The 21072-nt window shown below is 42.6% G+C and overlaps 2 protein-coding genes across 2 annotated transcripts in view; one reads left to right on the top strand and one right to left on the bottom strand.

The window, feature by feature from the left end:
- Nucleotides 1-2189, top strand: part of prdm12b (PR domain containing 12b) — a 50845-nt gene extending 48656 nt beyond the window's left edge. The window contains exon 5 of the mRNA XM_060841509.1: nucleotides 1804-2189. Coding sequence (XP_060697492.1) covers nucleotides 1804-2189 — 386 coding nt within the window. The remainder of the gene's footprint in view (nucleotides 1-1803) is intronic.
- An 11389-nt stretch (nucleotides 2190-13578) lies between these two features.
- LOC132825764 (hemicentin-1-like) overlaps nucleotides 13579-21072 on the bottom strand; it is a 436368-nt gene continuing 428874 nt past the window's right edge. The window contains exons 103-106 of the mRNA XM_060841228.1: nucleotides 20147-20485; nucleotides 17861-17980; nucleotides 15846-15972; nucleotides 13579-15742 (exon numbers count right to left, since the gene is read on the bottom strand). Coding sequence (XP_060697211.1) covers nucleotides 15385-15742; nucleotides 15846-15972; nucleotides 17861-17980; nucleotides 20147-20485 — 944 coding nt within the window. The 3' untranslated portion in view covers nucleotides 13579-15384. The remainder of the gene's footprint in view (nucleotides 15743-15845; nucleotides 15973-17860; nucleotides 17981-20146; nucleotides 20486-21072) is intronic.

Here is a 21072-nt window from a genome sequence, read left to right as displayed (position 1 = left end):
ACCCACATTCAGAAATGTTTATAGCATTTATGTGCGGAAGTGGGGGTGGAGCCCAGAGAGAGAGAGAACAGCGGTTGGGCACACAAAGTAGTGGGTAAAGGTTGGGCAAAAGTGAGGACTGCAGATGCTGGAAATCAGAGTCTAGATTAGAGTGGTGCTGGAAAAGCACGAGTGCTTGAGTCCTGATCAAGAGCTTTTTGCCCGAAACGTCGATTTTCCTGCTCCTCGGATGCTGCCTGACCTGCTGTGCTTTTCCAGCACCACTCTAATCTACTGGGTCAAGGTCAGCCTGGGGGAACTCAGTCTCTTGAAGTCCTTCATAGAGGGGCAGAAAGAGACCGTTCGGTCTATCAATACTGCATCGACCCTCCAAGTGGAATCCGTCCCTGTAATCCTGCATGGGATTTTTTTTAAACCAATGACCAGCCCACATGTTTTTGGGCATGACAGGGCAATTTTTACCACGGCCAATCCGCTTAACCTGCACATCTGTGGGAATAAACTGGAAGTTAGCTTGCTTGTCTCTGATAGAAACGTTCTATGACTGGAAATGTTAGCTTGCTTTCTCTCTCCCACCAAGGATGCTGCCTGACCCGCTGTGATCACCAGCATTTGTTGTTTTCAGTACAGTTTCCAGCATCTGCAGTAAATTGCTGCTGACCACCTTGTCATTGCAGTGAAGTTAAAAATCACACAACAGCAGGTTATAGTCCAACAGGTTTAATTGGAAGCACACTAGCTTTCGGAGCGTCGCTCCTGCATCAGGTGGTTGTCCTAATGAAGGAGCGATGCTCCAAAAGCTAGTGCTTCCAATTAAACCTGTTGGACTATAACCTGGTGTTGTGTGATTTTTAAAGAGAAAGTGAGGTCTGCAGATGCTGAAGATCAGAGCTGAAAATGTGTTGCTAGAAAAGCGCAGCAGGTCAGGCAGCATCCAAGGAGCAGGAGATTCGACGTTTCGGGCATAAGCCCTTCTTCAGGAATGAGGAGGGTGTGCCAAGCAGGCTAAGATAAAAGGTAGGGAGGAGGGACTTGGGGGAGGGGTGATGGAGATGGTGATAGGTGGAAGGAGGTCAAGGTGAGGGTGATAGGCTGGAGTGGGGTGGGGGCGGAGAGGTCGGGAAGAAGATTGCAGGTTAGGAGGGCGGTGCTGAGTTTGAGGGTTGGGACTGAGACAAGGTGGGGGGGGAGGGGAAATGAGGAAACTGGAGAAATCTGAGTTCATCCCTTGTGGTTGGAGGGTTCCCAGGCGGAAGATGAGGCGCTCTTCCTCCAACCGTCGTGTTGCTATGGTCTGGCGATGGAGGAGTCCAAGGACCTGCATGTCCTTGGTGGAGTGGGAGGGGGAGTTGAAGTGTTGAGCCACGGGGGTGGTTGGGTTGTGTGATTTTTAACTTTGCACACTCCAGTCCAACACCAGCATCTCCAAACCATTCCAGTGAACGCCCTCTTCATCCCCTTCCACGTGGCTTTGACCTTTGCAATGCGGTGTTCGGGACTGGGTGCAATGAGTAAAAAATGAGGTCTGCAGATGCTGGAGATCACAGCTGCAAATGTGTTGCTGGTCAAAGCACAGCAGGTCAGGCAGCATCTCAGGAATAGAGAATTCGACGTTTCGAGCATAAGCCTGATGAAGGGCTTATGCTCGAAACGTCGAATTCTCTATTCCTGAGATGCTGCCTGACCTGCTGTGCTTTGACCAGCAACACATTTGCAACTGGGTGCAATGGGCTGGCGAGAGGTGAGAACCCCACCTACCACCCCTCCATTAAAAGGCCACTCTCCTTCCTGTTTCCTCCCCAGATGAGCTGAACGCAGGGGACGGTGCTGGGGGCAGCAGCGCGGGACGCATGCGCTGTGTCATCTGCTACCGCGGCTTCAACTCGCGGAGCAACCTGCGCTCGCACATGCGCATCCACACCCTGGACAAGCCCTTCATCTGCCGCTTCTGCAATCGCCGCTTCAGCCAGTCGTCCACGCTGCGGAACCACGTGCGCCTGCACACGGGCGAGCGGCCCTACAAGTGCCAGGTGTGTCAGAGTGCCTACTCCCAGCTGGCCGGGCTCCGCGCCCACCAGAAGAGCGCCAGGCACCGGCCGCCCCCGGCCTCCCTGCAGCCCCACTCCCCGCCCCTGGCAGTGCCACACTCCGCCAGCCTGGCGCACCACATCCCCACCATGGTGCTGTGACCGGAGGAGGGGAATGGCCAGGCTCCAATCACATGCAAAAGAAAAAAAAAACTTTGGGTGGGGAAGAACACACAAAAAAAAATACTCTATCCACATTTCATAAAACCTCGCAGTGGGGGGACACATAACCCGACTCTGCCAAAGGGCATCTCCAATGATGCAGGTTGTAGACTCACTAGAGAAAACTTCAGAAGCACAGTCTCTCTGAACCCAGTCTGTTTCTTCTCCATCACCCTTCAGTGTGTATCTAACTTGTGCTATGGTGTTGCCTGTACCTGTTGCCATGTCTTTTTTTTGTGGGAAAAAAAATCTCGTGATTAATCATCAACATTTAGCAAAATTAAAATAAAAATGACAGGCCGTGTGGAAGATGGGAGTGAGTCTCTCCCTGTCTGCTCATGGTCAGGGTTCCACACCCGGGTCTCTACACAACCAATATTACCCTCAAACCAGCTCCGGAGATATCGAGGGTGAACTGCTGGCGTTGTACACACGACGCTGAGATCATAAAACAGACTCTGACAGTTCAGTCTGTGCCGGTGCTTAACCTCCACTTGCTCCTCACAGAATCCCCTCCCCTATAGGCTGTAGATCAATTCCCTTGTGCCTGATTTGTTCTCACATCTCTTAGTTTTATTTTCCCTCAACCACCTTGCTAAACAATTGATTACTGACAAGGGGCCTGTTTCAATCACTAACTCTGCTGGTACTGTCGCTGACTTACATGTGCAACGAATCTTTTCACTTCTCAGCCCTGGGTTTAATCTTGTACCTGGTTTTTGTTCCGAATCTTTGAAGCAATCTGTTTCTATCCACCTGGTTGTACCTCATTGCAAATTTGCTGTAAACTAACCCCAGAACTCACCTAAATTTAAAGCATATAAACAGTTCCTCTGGTCTTCTGCTGCATTTGTGTTTCTTCGTAACAGGCAGCATGTAGCTGAGGCTATTCGACTGTGCAAGGGTCAGAGTCCAGTCATGGACATTTTCCAGTCGCACCTCCAATAGTAAGGCGCAGGAACCTGGTCTGATTTGTTTGTACTTATTTTTAAAAGGTCAATTATACTGTCAATCTGCAAGTAAACCACAGGCGAGAGAGTGAGAATCTGAGCACCTCGATACACATTGTTTAATACTATACAACTAGGAAACTCCTTGGATTAAATAAAACAGTTCTTCGGACAAGGACCGAATGGCACCACAGTGCACTGATAATTTATAGTGAAACGTTTTAAATTTGCAAACCTTACTATGAAAAAAAGTGACACTAAAAGTCCCCTGACATAGAACATGCTCTATGTACTAGAAGTCCCCTTAATTAACCTTTCGTTAATTGCCACAATTAAATTTATTTGTGTTTTTCCAGCCGATTTAATGTCACAAACGACACACAGATTTAGTTATAAAAGTAATCGAGTTGTAGTTTGATTGAGGGGCTTGATTTGATTTATTAATAAGTCCTTAATAGGATAATTGTACTTCAGACTAAGTGCAGTTCTATTTTACTGGATTTTTCCCACTCTGACCTCTCACACACCTGGTTTGCGTAAAGTGTATTGGTGTTGGCTGCCCTCTGGTGTCTGCAGTGACTCAGTGCAGCATTGTCCTCTTATATGCCCGTTTAAACGTATGAAAACTGTTAAGTGAATACGGTGTAGATTAATTAAAAAATAATTGTTTGCAGTGGCTACGTCCAGCTTCCAAAAGAGAATTGAAATATTTGTCACTTTATCTTGTAAATATTTAAACAAAATTTTTGCCTGACACATTGCATTTGTAATTATATATATTGTAAATGTTCATTGTATGGAAATGTATAAATAAATCTGTACTTTTCCCTCCCCCTTCTATTCCTGAATAAAGTGTATCTTATTTCTGAAAGTGTCATTCAGCATATATTTTGTGGGAAATTTGGATGTTTACTATTCGAGTCTTTTAAAATCCATCAGCCTGTTACGCTTAGTTGCACTCTTACACCTGAGTTGGTAGGTGAAGAATTCAAACTTCGACCATGTCTGTTTATACCCTGTTAGTTACCTATTAATGTAGGAACGTACTTGGATATGTGAGGAACTTCATGGGCTGCGACAATGGAACATCCGAATCCCTGCACTGATCCTGGTCACTGGTGGATCTGTAATTCTGAAGAAGTGACCCGAAACGTTAACCCGGCTTTCTCTCTACAGATGCTGCCAGACCTCCTGAGTTTCTCCAGCATTTTCTGTTTTTGTTGTAGTTATAATCTTCCCACTGTTGGCAGTCGAGCCTTCAGCTGCCCGAGTCAAAAACTATGGGAATTCTATTCTTCAACTTCACCTCTATTTTCTGTTCTTTTAAGGTGGTAACATTCTTTAAAATCAAACTTTTTCACAAAAGCTTTTTGTTTGCCAACACCAATATGCGGTCAAATTTTGTTTGGTTATGCTTAAAGGAAGCACCTTGAGGTTGGGATGCTTCACTATGTTTTAGATGCTATGTAAATGCATGTTGTTGTTGAAAGTGGTGAGCCTACGTAAACAACCTCGAGCAGTTTTATCAGTCAACGATCTCAATTAGATCCACATGGAAATAGTAGTCAATGTTTTTAGTGACAAAGTCCATGTACAAAAAAGCTTTTTAAAAATCAATGGCTATTATTGTACAGCATTGAGGAGAGAAAATTTTCTTTCACTGATCCACTGATTGATTCCTGCTGTTCTTCAGTCTGCCAAGTTCTTAAAAAGTATTTGTATGTGACTGGTTCATCATTATATCCCTCCCGTTCTAACACGTGTGCTTCTCTTTGGCCTCAGATTTTCTATTTTGGTCTCCAGTTACTGCTTCTCTCTCTTTGCTGATTCCCTTTACTCTAATGGCCCCATCTCCGTCTCTATTCCTCTGCTAATTCTTTCCTTACTGGTTCTTATTTTCCAATTTTGCTTACTCTGTGACTCAGTCTATTTCTTAGCTGCAAGCTTGACTGCAGTTATGCTTTTTTGCCTCCTCCCCTTTTCTGTATCTGTGACTCACTCTGTGATACTATTTTTCTACAAGCCTCCCTTTTGTATTGTTGTTGTTCTTTATTTCTCTCTCGCGTTTGTGTTAAGATTTCTTCATCCTTCTGCGTTGTAATCAATTCCTCTCTGCTTATTACGGTTGCCAGTTGATTTCTTCTCCATTTGTAGATTCCATTTTATAAGAACATTTAAAAAAAACAGAAGCAGAGACCATTCAGCCCTTCGAGCCTGCTTTGTCATTCAGTAAGCTGGAGGCTGATTTGATTGTGGCCTGAATGACACATTGCTGTCTGCCTCCCATAACCCTGTATTCCCTCGTTGCTCAAAATTCTGCCCATCTCGGTCCTGAATGATGCAACCACCACTCTTCCATCCAAGTGGAAGAAAATTCTGTGGATGAAGGACCTTCAGAGAAAAGAAAATTTGGCTCATCCTTTTATAAATAGAAGATTCTTTCTAGGTGCATTTTAATTTCTCTTTTAGATTAGATTAGATTACTTACAGTGTGGAAACAGGCCCCTGCGGCCCAACAAGTCCACACCGACCCGCCAAAGCGCAACCCACCCATACCCCCACATTTACCCCTTACCTAACACTACAGGCAATTTAGCATGGCCAATTCACCTGACCCGCACATCTTTGGACTGTGGGAGGAAACCGGAGCACCCAGAGGAAACCCACGCTGACACAGGGAGAACGTGCAAACTCCACACAGTCAGTCGCCTGAGTCGGGAATTGAACCCGGGTCTCAGGCGCTGTGAGGCAGCAGTACTAACCACTGTGCCACCGTGCCGCCCACATCTTTTAAATTTTTTCTATCATTCTATGGATTACTGTTGGGTTTTCAGTTATTCTTCTGCATTTTTGTGTCTCTTCTTCCAACCACTTACTCCTCTCTTGTGATAGTTTTCATCTGGAGAACAGTGAATTTAACAACAGCATGGTTTAGATAGTAACAAAAACAGAAGTTGCTGGAAAAGCACAACAGGTCTGGTAGCATCTGTGAAGAGAAGTCAGAGCTAACGTTTTGGGTCCAGTGACCCTTCCTCAGAATGTTTTACCAGGTAAAAGTGAGGGTGGGGTGGAAATTAGAAGCTTTTATATGGTTTAGGTGTGGTTAGATAGTCATAGTCATACAGAAACATACCCGTCGGTCCGACTCGTCCATGCTGACCAGATATCCTAAACTGTCCCATTGGACAATATTTGGCACATGTCCCTCTAAACCTTTCCTTTTCATGCATCCATCTAGATGCCTTTTAAATGTTGTAATTGTACCAACCTCTCATTCCATACATGCACCGTCCTCTGCATGAAGAAATTGCCCCTCAGGTCATTTTAAATCTTTCCCTTCTGCCCTTAAACCTATGCTCACTAGTTTTGGACTTGTGTGCCCTGGGAAAAAAAGACCTTAGGTATTCACCCTCTCCATACTCCTCATGATTTTATAAACTTTTATAAGGTCACCCTTCAAATTCCAACGTTCCAAGGAAAAAAAAGTCCCAGCCTATTAAAGGGTTCAGAAAAGATTTACAAAGATGTTGCCAGGGTTGGAGGATTTGAGCTATAGGGAGAGGCTGAACAGGTTGGAGCTGTTTTCCCTGGAGCATCGGAGGCTGAGGTTTACAAAATTATGAGGAGCATGGATCAGGTAAATAGGCAAAGTCTTTTCCCTGGGGTTAGGGAGTCCAGAACTAGAGGGCATAGGTTAGGGTGAGAGGGGAAAGATATAAAAGACGCCTACGGGACAACTTTTTCACACAGAGGGTGGTACGTATATAGAATGAGCTGCCAGAGGAAGTGGTGGAGGCTGGTACAATTGCACCATTTAAGAGGCATTTGGATGGGTATATGAATACGAAGGGTTTGGAGGGATATCAGCTGGGTGCTGGCAAGTGGGACTAGATTGGGTTGGGATATCTGGTTGGCATGGACGGGTTGGACCGAAGGGTCTGTTTCCATGCTGTTCATCTCTATGATTCTATATAGCTCAAACCCTGCAACCCTGGCAGCATCCTTGTAAATCTTTTCTGAACGCTTGCATGTTTAACATTTTCCATTTCCTAGAGCAGAGAGACCAGAACAAAACACAATATTGCCAAAGTGGCCTTGCCAATGTCCTATACAGCCACAACATGACCTCCTTACTCCTATACACAATGGACTGACTAATGAAGACAAGTGTACCAAATGCATTCTTTATCACCCTGTCTACCTTTCAAGGTACTGTTCACCTGCACCCCTTTGTCTCTTTGTTGAGCAACACTCCCCAGGGATCTATCATTAACTGGTATAAGTCCTGCCCCAATTTGCCTCACCAAAATGCAACACTTCACATTTATTTAAATTCAACTCCATCTGTCACTTCTCAGCCCATTGACCCATCTGATCATGATCCCGTTGTACTTTGAGATAACCTTCTTCACTGTCCACTACGCCACCAATTTTGGTGTCATCTGCAAACTCACTAATGATTCCTCTTACATTACATCAAAATAGTTTGTATAAATGACAAGAGGCAGTGGACCCAGCACCGATCCTTGTGGCAGACCACTGGTCATGGGTCTCCTGTTCAAGAAAACAATACTCTACCGCCACCATCTGTCTCCAAAGCCAATTTTGTATCCAATTAGCTAGGTCCCCCTGGATTTCATGTGATCTAATGTTGCTAACCAATCTACCGTGTGGAGCCTTGTCGAATGCCTTGGTGAAGTCCCATGTACTGCTCTGCCTTCATCAATTTTCTTTGTCAGCTCTTCAAAAAACTCAATCAAGTTAGTGAGACACAATTTAGCACTCACAAAACCATGTTGACTATTCCAAATTAGTCCTTGCCTTTTTAAATGCATTTAAATCCTGTTCCTCAGAAACCCCTCCAACAACTTACCCACCACTAATGTAAGGCTCACCTTGCCTTTTCCCTTCCACCTTCTCTAAGCATTAGCAGCACATTAGCCACTCTCCAGTCTTCTGGCATTTCACCTGTGGTTATCAATAGTACAAGTATCTCAGCAAGGGGCCCAAGCTTCCATAAAGTCAAACAAAAGTTCCTCACTTAATACTGAACAGAACTGGTTAAAATTATTGTTCTTGGACTCAGTCAATTCGGGTTAGTTAGTGTGAATTCTAGCCATGGTTAGGTGCAATGATCATTGTTCTCAACACTGTTAAGTCATTCACAATGATCATGGCTGATCATTTATCTCAACTCCACCATCATCCCTTATCCCCATATCCTTTTATTTTCAAAAATCTATCAATCTTTGCCTTGAATATGAGCTCTGTGGAGTCGACAATTCCAAAGATTCACAACTCCCTGGGTGAAGAAATTTATTTTTATAGTGCTAAATGGCCAATCCCCTTATCCAGAGACTCTACTCCCTATTCTTAAGTGCTTCAATCAAGGGAGAAAGCAGCCTCTCAGGATTGACTCTACCAAGATCTCTGTTAATCTTCACGGCCCAAGGCCCCAAATACATCTTCCAGGCGAAGCAGCATTTCATTTTTACTTCTTCCAATTTAGTCAACTGTATTCAGTACTCACAATGCAGTCCTATTTATGTGGACAAGATCAAACATAGACTGTTCAACTGCTTTGCAGAACACCTCTGCTCCGTCCATAGGAATGTCCCAAATGTCGCTGTCTCAATAAATCACCTTTATCTCATGTTAATATTTCTGTCAGTCCTGAAGAAGGGTTACACCTGAAATGTTGACTTCTCCATCTCCTGATGCTCCCAGTCTCTTGCCTGTCTACCTTGAATTCCAGCATCTGCAGTTTTATTTGGTCTCTAACTTTAATTTTTGTCCTGAGCCTGCTGCAATGCTCCGGTGAAGCACAACACAAGTTTGAGGAACAATACCTCATTTTCAGCTTAGGCACATTACACCCTCAAGGTCTCAATACTGAATTCAATAACTTCAGAAACTGTCCACATTATGTCTGTTCTCTTAACCTCACTCCGCACCCCCACCAATGTTGTGTTTGACTCTTGTTTACTTCTCTCCCTTTCACACCTTAATTTATACCCTTTTTCCATCTTTTTCTTTCTCCAAAAAGAAGAAAGTATATGTCAGGCACAGCACATTAGAAACATGGGAAAGTCCTTCTAAAATACAGAGTATAGGAGGTTGCTTAAAAAGGAAATTAAGAGGGGGGAAAAGAGGGGACATGAAATGGTAGATCATGGAAAACTACAAAGAATACCCCAATATATTAAGAGTAAGATGATTAGCAGGAAGGAGTAGGACCTATAAGAAACCAAAGGAGCAACCTGTGCATGGAGCCAGTGGACACACATAAGGCCTTAAGTTAATATTTTTCATCTTTATTCACAGTGTAGAAAGTCATTATAGCTGGGGATTTCAGTTCGGATGGTGAGGTTCTTGAGAAGTGTGAGGTGTTGCATTTTGGAGATCTAATAATGGAAGGGTACACAGGTGATGAAGAAAGCATATGTGATATGTAGAACATAGCACTGTGAGAATTAGATCATGTGAATCTCTTCCCAGTGGCAGATAACATTAAGATCAGAGGGCAGAAGTTTAAGGGGAGGAATAAGTGGTTTAGAGGAGATCTGACAAAAATTGTTTTCATTCAGAGGGTGTTAGAAATTTGGAATGTGTTGCCTGAGTGGGTGGTGGAGGTACAAGAAAGTGTTCTGATTCAGTATGTGGATGTGCCGATTAGAGAAGGTGCAAAACTTGACCAACTCTTGGGAAATAAGGCAAGGCAGGTGACTGAGGTGTTAGTGAGGGAGCACTTTGGGGCCAGCAAATATAATTCTATTAGTATTAAAATAGTGATGGAAAAGGATAGGCCAGACCTAAAAATTGAAGTTCTAAATTGAAGGAAGACTAATTTTGACAGTATTTGGCAAAAACATTCAAACTCTGATTGAGGCAGTTGTTCATAGGTAAGGGGACAGCTGGAAAATTGGAAACCTTCAAAAATGAGACAACAAGAGTCCGTATATTCCTGTTAGGGTGCAAGGGGATGAGGTGCTGGATATCTTGAAATGCATAAAAGTGAATAAATCGCCAGGACCTGATCAGGTGTACCCTAAAACTCTGTGGGAAGCTAGGGAAGTGGTTGCTGGACCCCTTCCTGAGATGTTTGTATCATTGATAGTCACAGGTGAGGTGCCAGAAGACTGGAGGTTGGCAAACGTGGTGCCACTATTTAAGAAAGGTGGTAAGGAAAAGCCAGGGAATTCTAGACCCGTGAGCCTGACATCAGTGATTGGCAAGTTGTTGGAGGGAATTCTGTGGGACAGGATTTACATGTACTTAGAAAGGCAAGGACTGATTACGAATAGTCAGCATGGCTTTGTGTGCAGGAAGTCATGTCTCAACTTGATTTTTTTTGAAGAAGTAACAAAGAGGAGCAATGAGGGCAGAGTGATAGACATTACCTATATTGACTTCAGTGAGGCATTCAACAAGGTTCCTCATGGAAGACTGGTTAGCAAGGTTGGATTTCATGGAATACAGGGAGTGGTGGTGGAGGGTTGCTTTTTAGACTGGAGGCCTGTGACCAGTGGTGTGCCACAAGGATCAGTGCTGGCTCCACTGATTTTCATCATTTATATAAATGATTTGGATGTGGACATAGGAAGTATAAATTTAAAAATCACAAAACACCAGGTTATAGTCCAACAAGTTCAATGAGAAGCACTAGCTTTCGGAGTGCTGCTCCTACATCCGGTAGTTGTGGAATACACAATTGTAAGACACAGAATTTATAGCAAACGTTTAGTGTCATGTAACTGAAATTATACATCGAAAAATACTTGGATTGTTTGTTGAGTCTTTCATCTGTTCGAATACCATGATAGTTCCACTTCTTTCATGTGTAAATCACAAAACGTTTTTTTAAAAGTTCCGTTCTCAGGTTAACTGTAACAATTGGTGTTAGCCAGATAATATTTAGCCATATCTGGCTAACACCAATTGTTACAGTTAGCCTGAGAACGGAACTTTTAAAAACATAATGTTTTGTGATTTACACATGAAAGAAGTGAAACTATCATGGTTTTTGAACAGATGAAAGACTCAACAAACAATCCAGGCATTTTTCAATGTATAATTTCAGTGACATCACACTGTAAACTTTTGCTATAAATTCTGTGTCTTACAATTGTATACTCCACAACCACCTGATGAAGGAACGGCGCCCCGAAAGCTGGTACTTCCAATTAAACCTGTTGGACTATAACCTGAAGGAGGTGATTTTGAACTTAGTACACCCCAGTCCAACACCGGCATCTCCAAATCATGACTACTATAGGAGATATAGTTAGTTTGCAGATGACACCAAAACTGGAGGTGTATTTTGACAGCGAAGGCTACCTCCGAGTACAACGGGATCTTGATCAGATGGGACGATGGGTTGCGGAGTGGCAGATGGAGTTTAATTTAGACAAATATGAGATGCTGCATTTTGGAAAAGCAAATCAAAGCAGGACTTATTCACTTAATGGTAAGGTTCTGGGGAGTGTTGCTGAACTAAGAGACCTTGGAGTGCAGGTTCATAGCTCCTTGAAAGTAGAGTTGCAGGTAAATAGGATAGTGAAGAAGGTGTTTGGTATGCTTTCTTTTATTGGTCATGGCATTGAATAACAGAGTTAGGAGGTCATGTTGCAGCTGTACAGGACATTGGTTAGACCACTGTTGGAATATTATGTGCTGTTCTGGTCTCCTTCCTATCAGAAGGATGTTGTGAAACTTTAAAAGGTTCAGAAAATATTAACAAGGATATATCCAGGTTTGGAGGATTTGAGCTATAGGGAGAGGTTATATAGGCTGGGGCTGTTTTACCTGGAGCGTCGGAGGCTGAGGGTTGACCTTATAGAATCATGAAGGGCATGGATAGGATAAATAGACAAAGTCTTTTCCCTGGGGTCGGGGAGTCCAGAACTAGAGGGCATAGGTTTAGGGTGAGAGGAGAAAGATATAAAAGGGACCTAAGGGGCAACCTTTTCATGCAGAGGATGGAGTGTATATGGAATGAGCTGCCAGAGGAAGTGGTGGAGGCTCATAAAATTACAGCATTTAAAGGGCACCTGGATGGGTATATGGATAGGTAGAGTTTAGAGGGATGTAAGCCAAGTGCTGGCAAATGGGACTAGATTAGGTTAGGATGTCTGGTTGGCATGGGCAGGTTGCTCTGAAGGGTCTGTTTCTGTGCTGTACATCTCTATGATTCTAAGGAATCTTGCAACATTTAAGAAGCATCTGGATGAGTACTTAAACCAAGAGCAGATAAATGGGGTTAGTGTAGTTTGGCGTTTGTTGGTCAGCAAAGAAATGGTGGGCGAAGGGCCTGTTTCTATGCTGTACGACTCTAACCCCTTTGTCTTTTGCATTGGACCTCTACACCATCTGCTCTCTTGCTCCTCCTCTTTCTTCATCAAAAGTATAAAAGAAGAATCTATTCTCCAACTCTTATCAGTTCTGAGTCTGGATGCAAAATGTTAACTGTTTCTCTCTCCACAAATATTGCTAGATGTGTTGAGTTTCTTAAGCATTCTTTGTTTGTTTCAGATTTACAGCAATTTGCTTTTAATCTCTGTTAGTCTTGTATGTTTTAATGAAATCACCTCTAAACCTGTAAGAGTTGGCCTTGGTAAATTCACAACCACAATATTTCTGAATTTGTTCTGTATAATAAATTAACACACAAATCAACCCCATCTTAGACTCACAGCATGATCAGGCCTAATCTTAGTTCACAACTAACCATTAATGTCCCAATATCACAAATATTCTAAGGACATTATTTCTTTACATTAGTCTCTCTAATTCACCCAGTTGTTGTTGAAACATTAATACAATGACCATATTTCCAAAAGAGTGTGTGTGGTTTAGTCTCTCCAAATGAGGATGGCATTTGCTCACATTAACAACCAGCGCATGGAGTGTTTTAATGTGGGGAAGCTGTTGTGCTGCAATCATCATATGGTTCTGGTTGAGCAGGAAACTCTCCAGCTCTTACCGCCTGCTACAGGTACAGATTGATAATCAACCTGTTCAGCCAAATTTGTGACATGCCTTTGTCAACTATTATTTCTGAAAGCATTCCATTGCCTGCAAAATATTTTAGGATGTACTCAGGTCCTACAGAAATGGAAATCTTTCTTTCATGTTAATTTTCAGATGGATTGATGGAAGTGTATGGTGGATCTTGTAGATTCTGGCCAATTAGTCAATCCAGGCTGTTGACCAGCCTGAGTAGCTGCTTGATCCAATTTAGAACAATGCGTGACCACTCGGTTAAATTCAGGTAATTATGTTGTTTTGGAATTGAGTTGTTGTGAGTGTGTGAACGCTCTTATAAGATGACACCCAGGCTACTTTCTGAAACAGAAGTCAGGTCATATTTTAAAAGTTAATTTCCTTAATTCCTCATTTTAATGTTTCCCTGAACATGTTAGGACCTTGTCACAAAGACAAATAAATAGGGAAAAACGACATTTTATGCAGAATTTGGGGCACTGTTTTACAATAAAAATCACAGCTGCCTGTCTCAGGACTTTGAGCACTCTGTTATAATTCACTCTTCAGACAGTGGATCTTATAATTCAGCACAACATATTCAAACACCTCAGTGGTTACAATATGTATAGCAGTTAGTTCACAAATGAGAAACATTAAACCCATATATCAACAATGACTTCTACAAAAAAGAACATAGTTATGCTTGGCTTTCCAATTACTGCTGCTGCCTTTGAGCTCCTTCTACCTGAGTGTGCACAGTGAGGTCCACACGTTGTGGTGAAACTCCATTGAGACTAGCAAGTGCAAGACTAGCTTACTGAGGCAGGAAGTGGTGTGATGTCTGTGACGTGGTCCGGGCAGCAGAGTAGAAAAGGGACATTGAATGTAAAAGATTTAGGAGTACATCAACTAAGTGACAGAACTCACAGGAGAGTTGACTGAAAGTGCAATGAAAAAATAGATTTTGAAGGTATTAATGACAGAGAGGAAGACAAGATAAGGGGATAGAACTCCATTGGGAGCGGTCAAGATGTTGAATGGTTGAACATCAAAGTGAGGAATGCTGAGTGGGGAAGTACCAGAGAACCTGTGCCAGCTATTCCCTGTGTGATAAAGGCCATGGATATGACAATCCCATACCTCAACTATAACGTTTTCAGTGATATAAGTAGCAAGTGGACAAGGACAACACCAATACTTCCATCGCAATATACAGAGGATCTACACCACACCACACAGGTCCTGTGTGAACACATCCTAAAGGCGTTTTATTAATCTTCTGGCAGATCCTCACACACAGCTGTGACAGAGGATTGAAAGTCCTTTCAAACAGGCTGTTTGGTAAGTGCCAAGAAAAGAAAAAGGGATAACTTCAAAATGTTTTTAAGCAAGTCCTTTGGAAAGCATGTCAAATTGAGAACATTAAATGTTTACCAGGATTTGTATGGGTCATTCTTAAGCTCAATCGCAATTTGATGAGGACACCAACCTCTCCCATAAAACAGGTAGCAAGCCTATGGGGAGCACATCTTGTCCAGCATTCTGCCCCACTGAGTACTAAGAAAATACCATACCTGTTAAATATACTGAATGTCATGTTTGCAAGGGCATCACTTATCCTTGCCTGCTCGGGCAGTGGGCGTTTGCCAGAATTGAGATGCTCCTTGTCAGCTCCTGGACTACTCTGAGGAGATGGTGCTCAGTACTTTTAAATGGTGGAAGATCCTGCAGCTCTTCCCAATTCAGCCCAAATCAAACTGAGGATGTGGGGAGAGGGGGTGGCACATTCTCAAACTACAGCTTTTACACTGGGGATGTCTTTGCCAAACTACTCAGTGAGGACTAAGACTGAGTAGTATGGACAGCACTCATATACAGACTTAGTATCTAACCTCAGGACACTGTATAATAAACTGTGCTGTTTGTTTTGAACAGTAATGTTGGGACTCATTGTGTCTCTGGTGTTAACCCACCCATAAACAGATTAATAGAATTTAGTTTCACGTCGGGTCTTAAACATTGATCTGTAACTCTGAACAAGAGGTATCCACGTGGTATGAAAAGTGTGAAGCTTGGAAGACTTAGCAAATCATTGCCGTCAGGAGAAAAAGCGGAGCCTTTCGGAGGAAAAAAAATAAACACTTTGTTTTGTAAAATAGTTAAAGAATACACATCCCTCCATGCAGAAGCTGCTGTTGGCCTCAGTAAGGGTACGGGGACACAGCAATGACAATGACAAATATACTCTGGTACTTCAGTGGCCCCTGCTCGCTGAAGGTGGTAGCACGCACTTTCAGGCGGTATACCCTGGGTTCCATCAGTGGGTGCAGAGTGTGCACGATCCCACGCCCCTGGTCAGTGCGAATGGCAAAGGGACTTGCCACATCCTGCTCAATGGCAGTAAAGTTGGTCCTGCTCTGTAGCACGCCACGCTCTGAGAACGCTGACAGTCGGATCACGTCATGCTTGGCTGGGATTCCTCGAGGGAGGGTCAGCAGTTTGTACTGAAATGCCAGGGGACCGGCTGAGCAGTGGAGGATGCAACGGCGGTAACAGGTCCTAGGAAGAGAAGAATGGGAAGAAAATAGAAAACAATATGTTTCAGGACCAGGAAAGAGATAAAAACAACTTTCATAATTGAACCCTGCATTCTTCCTCTTACCCTGGGCTGGCTCCCCTCCGGTAGCTGGCTGGACATGGCGTATCTATACATTGGTGGCTGCCTCTCATGTTGAAACACATCTGGTTCAGCCCACATTTGATATTCTGTTCCTGACATTCATCAATATCTGAAATAATGAAGCACAACGTATTGCAGGGATGTCCAGCTAATAGGATAGACATATGTCAACAACATTAACAAAAGGCAATTGCAAATGGCTCGATAAAATTCCTAAGATCATAAGAAATTGAAGCAGAAGTAACTCGTTGGGACATTGATGCTGCACTATCAATCAATACGCTGGGCTAATCTGATTACTGCCTCAACCCACATTCCTAACTAACCCCATAATCCTTCAGTTGCTTATCAATTAAAGATCTGTCTTATACAGATTTGATCGTGTTGATTGACACAGCCTCTTTTGCTCTGAGGAAGAATTCCAAAGACTAACAATCCCCTAAAAATAATTCCTCTTATCTCGGACTTAAAGGGGAGATGTCTTCTGTTTAAACAGCTTAAGCTGAAAGGTTTAGGTTCCTTGAATAGGAGAAACAGCCTCTCAGCATTTACAGGGTGCATGGCCTTACAAAATTTTATGTTACAATAACATCACCTCTTATTCTTCTAACACCCCATCCTGCACAACCATTCCACTGAAGACAACATTTCATTCTATGAATCAATGAAATGAACATTCTCTGAACTCCTTAAGTCATTAAAGCTGTACACATTGCTCTAGGTGCAATCACACCAATGCTACGTATGTTGTAGCAAACTATCTCTATGTTTATACTCCATTCCTGTTGCAATAAAGACCAACATTCCATTTGCTTTCCTACTTACTTGCTAAACCTTCACAATGATTGTTTGTGATTCATGTGCAAAGACATGCAGAGCCCGTTGGATTGAGGCATTCTGTAGTCTCTCTCCAGCTCTATAATATTCTGCTTTTCTATTCTTCCTGCGAAAGTGGAAAATTTCACATTTTCTTACATTCTGCTCAATATGCTAAATTTTGCCCGCTCACTTACCTAGATCCTTTTGCAGACTCTTTATAGCCCCATCCCTCAAAAACCCGCACTCCTCTTTGTAAACCAGAAGAATTAAGCAAGATGGATTCACTGAGTTGTGACTTCAACATCAAACCCGCGAATGGCATTGACTCCATAAAGTCAGTCTCACTTGGTGCTGAGGTGTGGTGCCCAAATTTGGGACAGCTATCCCACAGATTAGCTGAGTACCAGACTGACATAGTCATACACATAGAACCATAATTACCAGCTCAGGTTTCTCCATCACTATCCCAAGGTCTGTGTAGACCCTCTGGATCTAGCTACAGAACAGAGCTCTGCATTCTCTAGCTTTCTGATGTAGTCGATCTCTTAACGCCTGATATCATTTATGTTTTCTTTGTTTCCACATTCCCCCCCAAAAGTATTTTTGTCCCCTTTGAAATATAGGATTCAAAAGTGTCCACATTACCCTGAGTGCTGTCAGAGAGTAGAGGTGTAACGAATTGGGAAATTAATCATTACTCATTATTACATTGGTATTACAGTAACAGCAACGTAGTGGGATTGTGTGGGGCTGGGCATGGAAAAACTCTGAACTGGATCTGTTGACTCAGTTTAGAAATGTTATATCTTAGTTATAAAGGTGAACAGGCTTTCAATCTAATCACTGGTGATTCCCATCTTAGTCCGAAAAGGTTTACACCTCATCCATAACCAATGACCCTGGTTCTGAACTTCCTTCCCATCAGGAACATCCTTCCTGCATCTAAATCTGTCCAGCCTGTTAGAATTTTATCGGTTTATTTTGGAGTCCCCTCAATCTTTCAAATTCCAGTGAATACAATCCTAACCTGATCAGCCAGGAATAACCCAGAACTGACAGCATTAGGAAAAAGAAAATCAGAACATAGGAAAAGAGATTTTGTTTTATCAAGGGATAAAACCATAAGGAACAAGCCATTGTCATAGAGAGCATCAGCCTCTGTGTTGTTCGTCACTTACCCTGGCAGTTTCTACCATTGGGCAGCAGTCGATAACCGGATGGGCAAATGCAACGATAGCTGCCCTGGGTGTTCTTGCAATCATGCTGGCAGAAATGCCAAGTCTGGCATTCATTGATATCTGGAACAAAATAAAACAACCCACACACTCAAATCTGGCATAGCACTGTGCATCTAATTCTAGATTCCAATTCAGAACTAAATCAACATTTGTTCTTGTTTCTTGCATTAACTCTTCTCTGCACACATTTTGCAATCACATGATATGGTAAAGGACAAAGGTGGCTACACTTCACAAATACTGAGATCGTGAAAGGTGCTTTAGCAACGCAAGTTATTTATTTATTATGTGAGGAGTGTGTAGGGAGGCAATACAATAATAATTTCTATAAAATCCTGTTCATCTCCTAAACAGGTACATATCAAAACAAGACTACACAGGGCGAGACACTGAGATTCAGTGTTGTAATTCAATCCAGGATAACGTTGTCTCAAGCTGTAAATGATCCGTGCTGTGTGAGAAAAAAGGTTTACAAGTGAGGTAGATGGTGGGTGATGGTAATGTCTCTGGACTGGTAGTCCAGAAGTTCAGGGTAATGCTTCGGGAATGGAGGGTTCATGCTAGCTGGTGAAATTTCAATTCAATGTCTCTGTGGGAAACTGAAGGCTTGTTTCAGTGATAGTAACAATGGAATGATTATCTTTAAAGCCCACACAGTTCACCAACGCCATTATGGCATTATATTGGGTAGTGCCACTTCCAGAGCTGGCAACAGTCGAATGAGATAATATTTCTTGGGTGTGATAGTTTTGTGGTATTAGAAGGGTTTTAATGACCCTATTCAACATGCTGTGCAGCACACTGGAATTTGGAACATGCTAGTACTTCATTAAGAGCAAATATAATCCTTTAATCATGGAGTTAATCCATTTGCACTGCCAATGCAAATTAGTCTATTAAATATTTGCTGTCTTCACATATTTACAGATGGGATGAGAGGGACAGAGTTTGTTAAACAATGTCGCCATCTTCTGGACAATAAAAGAAGTTGCTTCACTTAAACTGCTCAACCCTTTCTTAGCCTTTTCTTACTCTCTCCCATTTTCTTAGCATTTTTCTTTTCTGACAGGATTGTAATGAAGATGCTATTTCTGAAATGTTCCTGCCTTTGTTCCTTCTGCTGAACATGAACTTCTTGAATATTGCTGCTTCTTTTCTGTTTTTAATTGATTTGCAATTCTGTTTATCCTAACCTTTTTCTTCTCATTTTTGTTACTCTTTTTCTCCTCAGTTCTGTCCTTCCATCCCCCGTATACTTTAATTGTATTACCAACAAATACTCATAACACTGCATTCAAGGCAAAACATTTTGTCCACACTCAACAAGTTGTGAATTCTGCAAAATCCCAGAGGGTATTTTCCATTTTCATTGAGATTTAATGAAATAAAATGATCATTTATCCATCGTGGGTAAGGCTAGCATTTATTTCCCATGCCTAATTGTCCCAGAGAATATGGTGGTGAAACACCTTCCTTATTTGCTGAAGTCCTTGTGGTGTAAGTACACCACAGTTAGGATATTGACCTGTGGCAGTGAAGGAACAGTGATTTGTTCCAAGTCAGCATCATGTGCAGGTAGGAGGGGAACTTGTAAATGGTAATATCCCCATGCATCTGGCTTTCAAGGTGAAGGAGGTTGTGGGTTTTGAAAGTCTTGTCAGAGCAGCCTTAGTGAGTTGCTGCAAAGCATTTTGGAGATGATAAACGTTTTTGTCACCATGTGGAGTCAGGTGGTGAGGTAGTCACCATAGCATTCTCAGATTCTGACCGACTTTTAAGCCACAGTATTTATATGGGTGATCCAGTTCAGTTCCTGCTCAATAGTTACTCCCAAGATATGCTGGTGTTCAGATATGAAATTATACAAAAGACAATGGATTGGAAAAAAAAATATACAAAGAAACAAAATAGGAGCAGGTGTAGGCTCCGAAAGCCTGCATCGTTCAATAAAATCATTGGCTGATCTGCTTGTGTTTTAACTCCATATTCTGATCAATCACTAATAAACTTTGATTTCCTTACCTAACAAGAATCTATTCACTTCTGCCAAATATTCAATGATCCCACTTTGCCTCATCTCAGCCCTAAAATGTCGACAACTAATTTTAAAACAGTGTCCTTTAGTTCTGGACTGATCCACAGGAGAAAACATTCCTTCCATGGCCACCTTGTCAGGATCTTAGACTTAATTAAAACTCAGAATTTCTTGCTGAAAGCATTACTCACCTGTACAGACCCCATTCCTCTTTCTGTATCCAGTGGGACAGGACTTCCTGTTGTCTTGTGTCTCAAATTCCCGGTTCATCTTCCAGCCCAGCCAGGTGTAGAAGGGGTTAATTTGGTTCTGGCTGGTCTGCTGGTTGTGGCTATATTGACTGATAGAGACTAATTGGGGTCTGAAGCTTGTGATTGTGCTGTTGCTCAGTTTAGGCTTTTCCAATCCAGCACAGGACTTGGCGTCACCCTGTAGCTGTTTTCCAGGAGGACACAGGCACTTGTAGCTGCCAACCAGGTTTCGACATTGGTAGACACATGGCTTGGGGATCTGTTGACATTCATCGACATCTGGTGCAAAAGGGATGGGAATGGAATGGGGAGCAGCAGGCATAATCAAGATGTATTCATATAAAATATTAATCATTGGGAAGAAATTGAAAGCACTAGGCATCATATTCACACTTTCAACAAGTTCTTAAGGACTCAATCTGTGCTCTTTGCTCATTCTGAATTTTTAACATGGCTAGAAACAAACTGCACAAGACCACCTGATATTCAGGGCAGGACTTTGTGAGTGACAGGAGACTCACTGAAATCCATAGGGAAAGTCTGCAAGAAGCTCAAAGGCACTATGGGCAGCATGGACTGAATTTAATAATACTGTATTCTCAAGTAGGTATCAGCAGCAGACCTCCATTTAGAGGAAGCCTTGCTGTCAATATGACCTTTATGTGATATCAGGAACATTTATTTGTCCATTTTCTCCTTTTCAGTTGCCATGGGTTACACCTATCGTTGGAATCCTAGAGTTGTCAACCCATCATGACTGCCCTGGAGTCACAGAGTCATAAAGTCATAGAGATGTACAGCATGGAAACAGACCCTTCGGTCCAACCCGTCCATGCCGACCAGATATCCCAACCCAATCTAGTCCC

The sequence above is a fragment of the Hemiscyllium ocellatum genome, chromosome 21, assembly GCF_020745735.1.
Source record: "Hemiscyllium ocellatum isolate sHemOce1 chromosome 21, sHemOce1.pat.X.cur, whole genome shotgun sequence".
Taxonomy (NCBI): domain Eukaryota; kingdom Metazoa; phylum Chordata; class Chondrichthyes; order Orectolobiformes; family Hemiscylliidae; genus Hemiscyllium; species Hemiscyllium ocellatum.
Note: the sequence above shows the minus strand (reverse complement) of the source record. Positions and strands in the feature narration are given on the sequence as shown.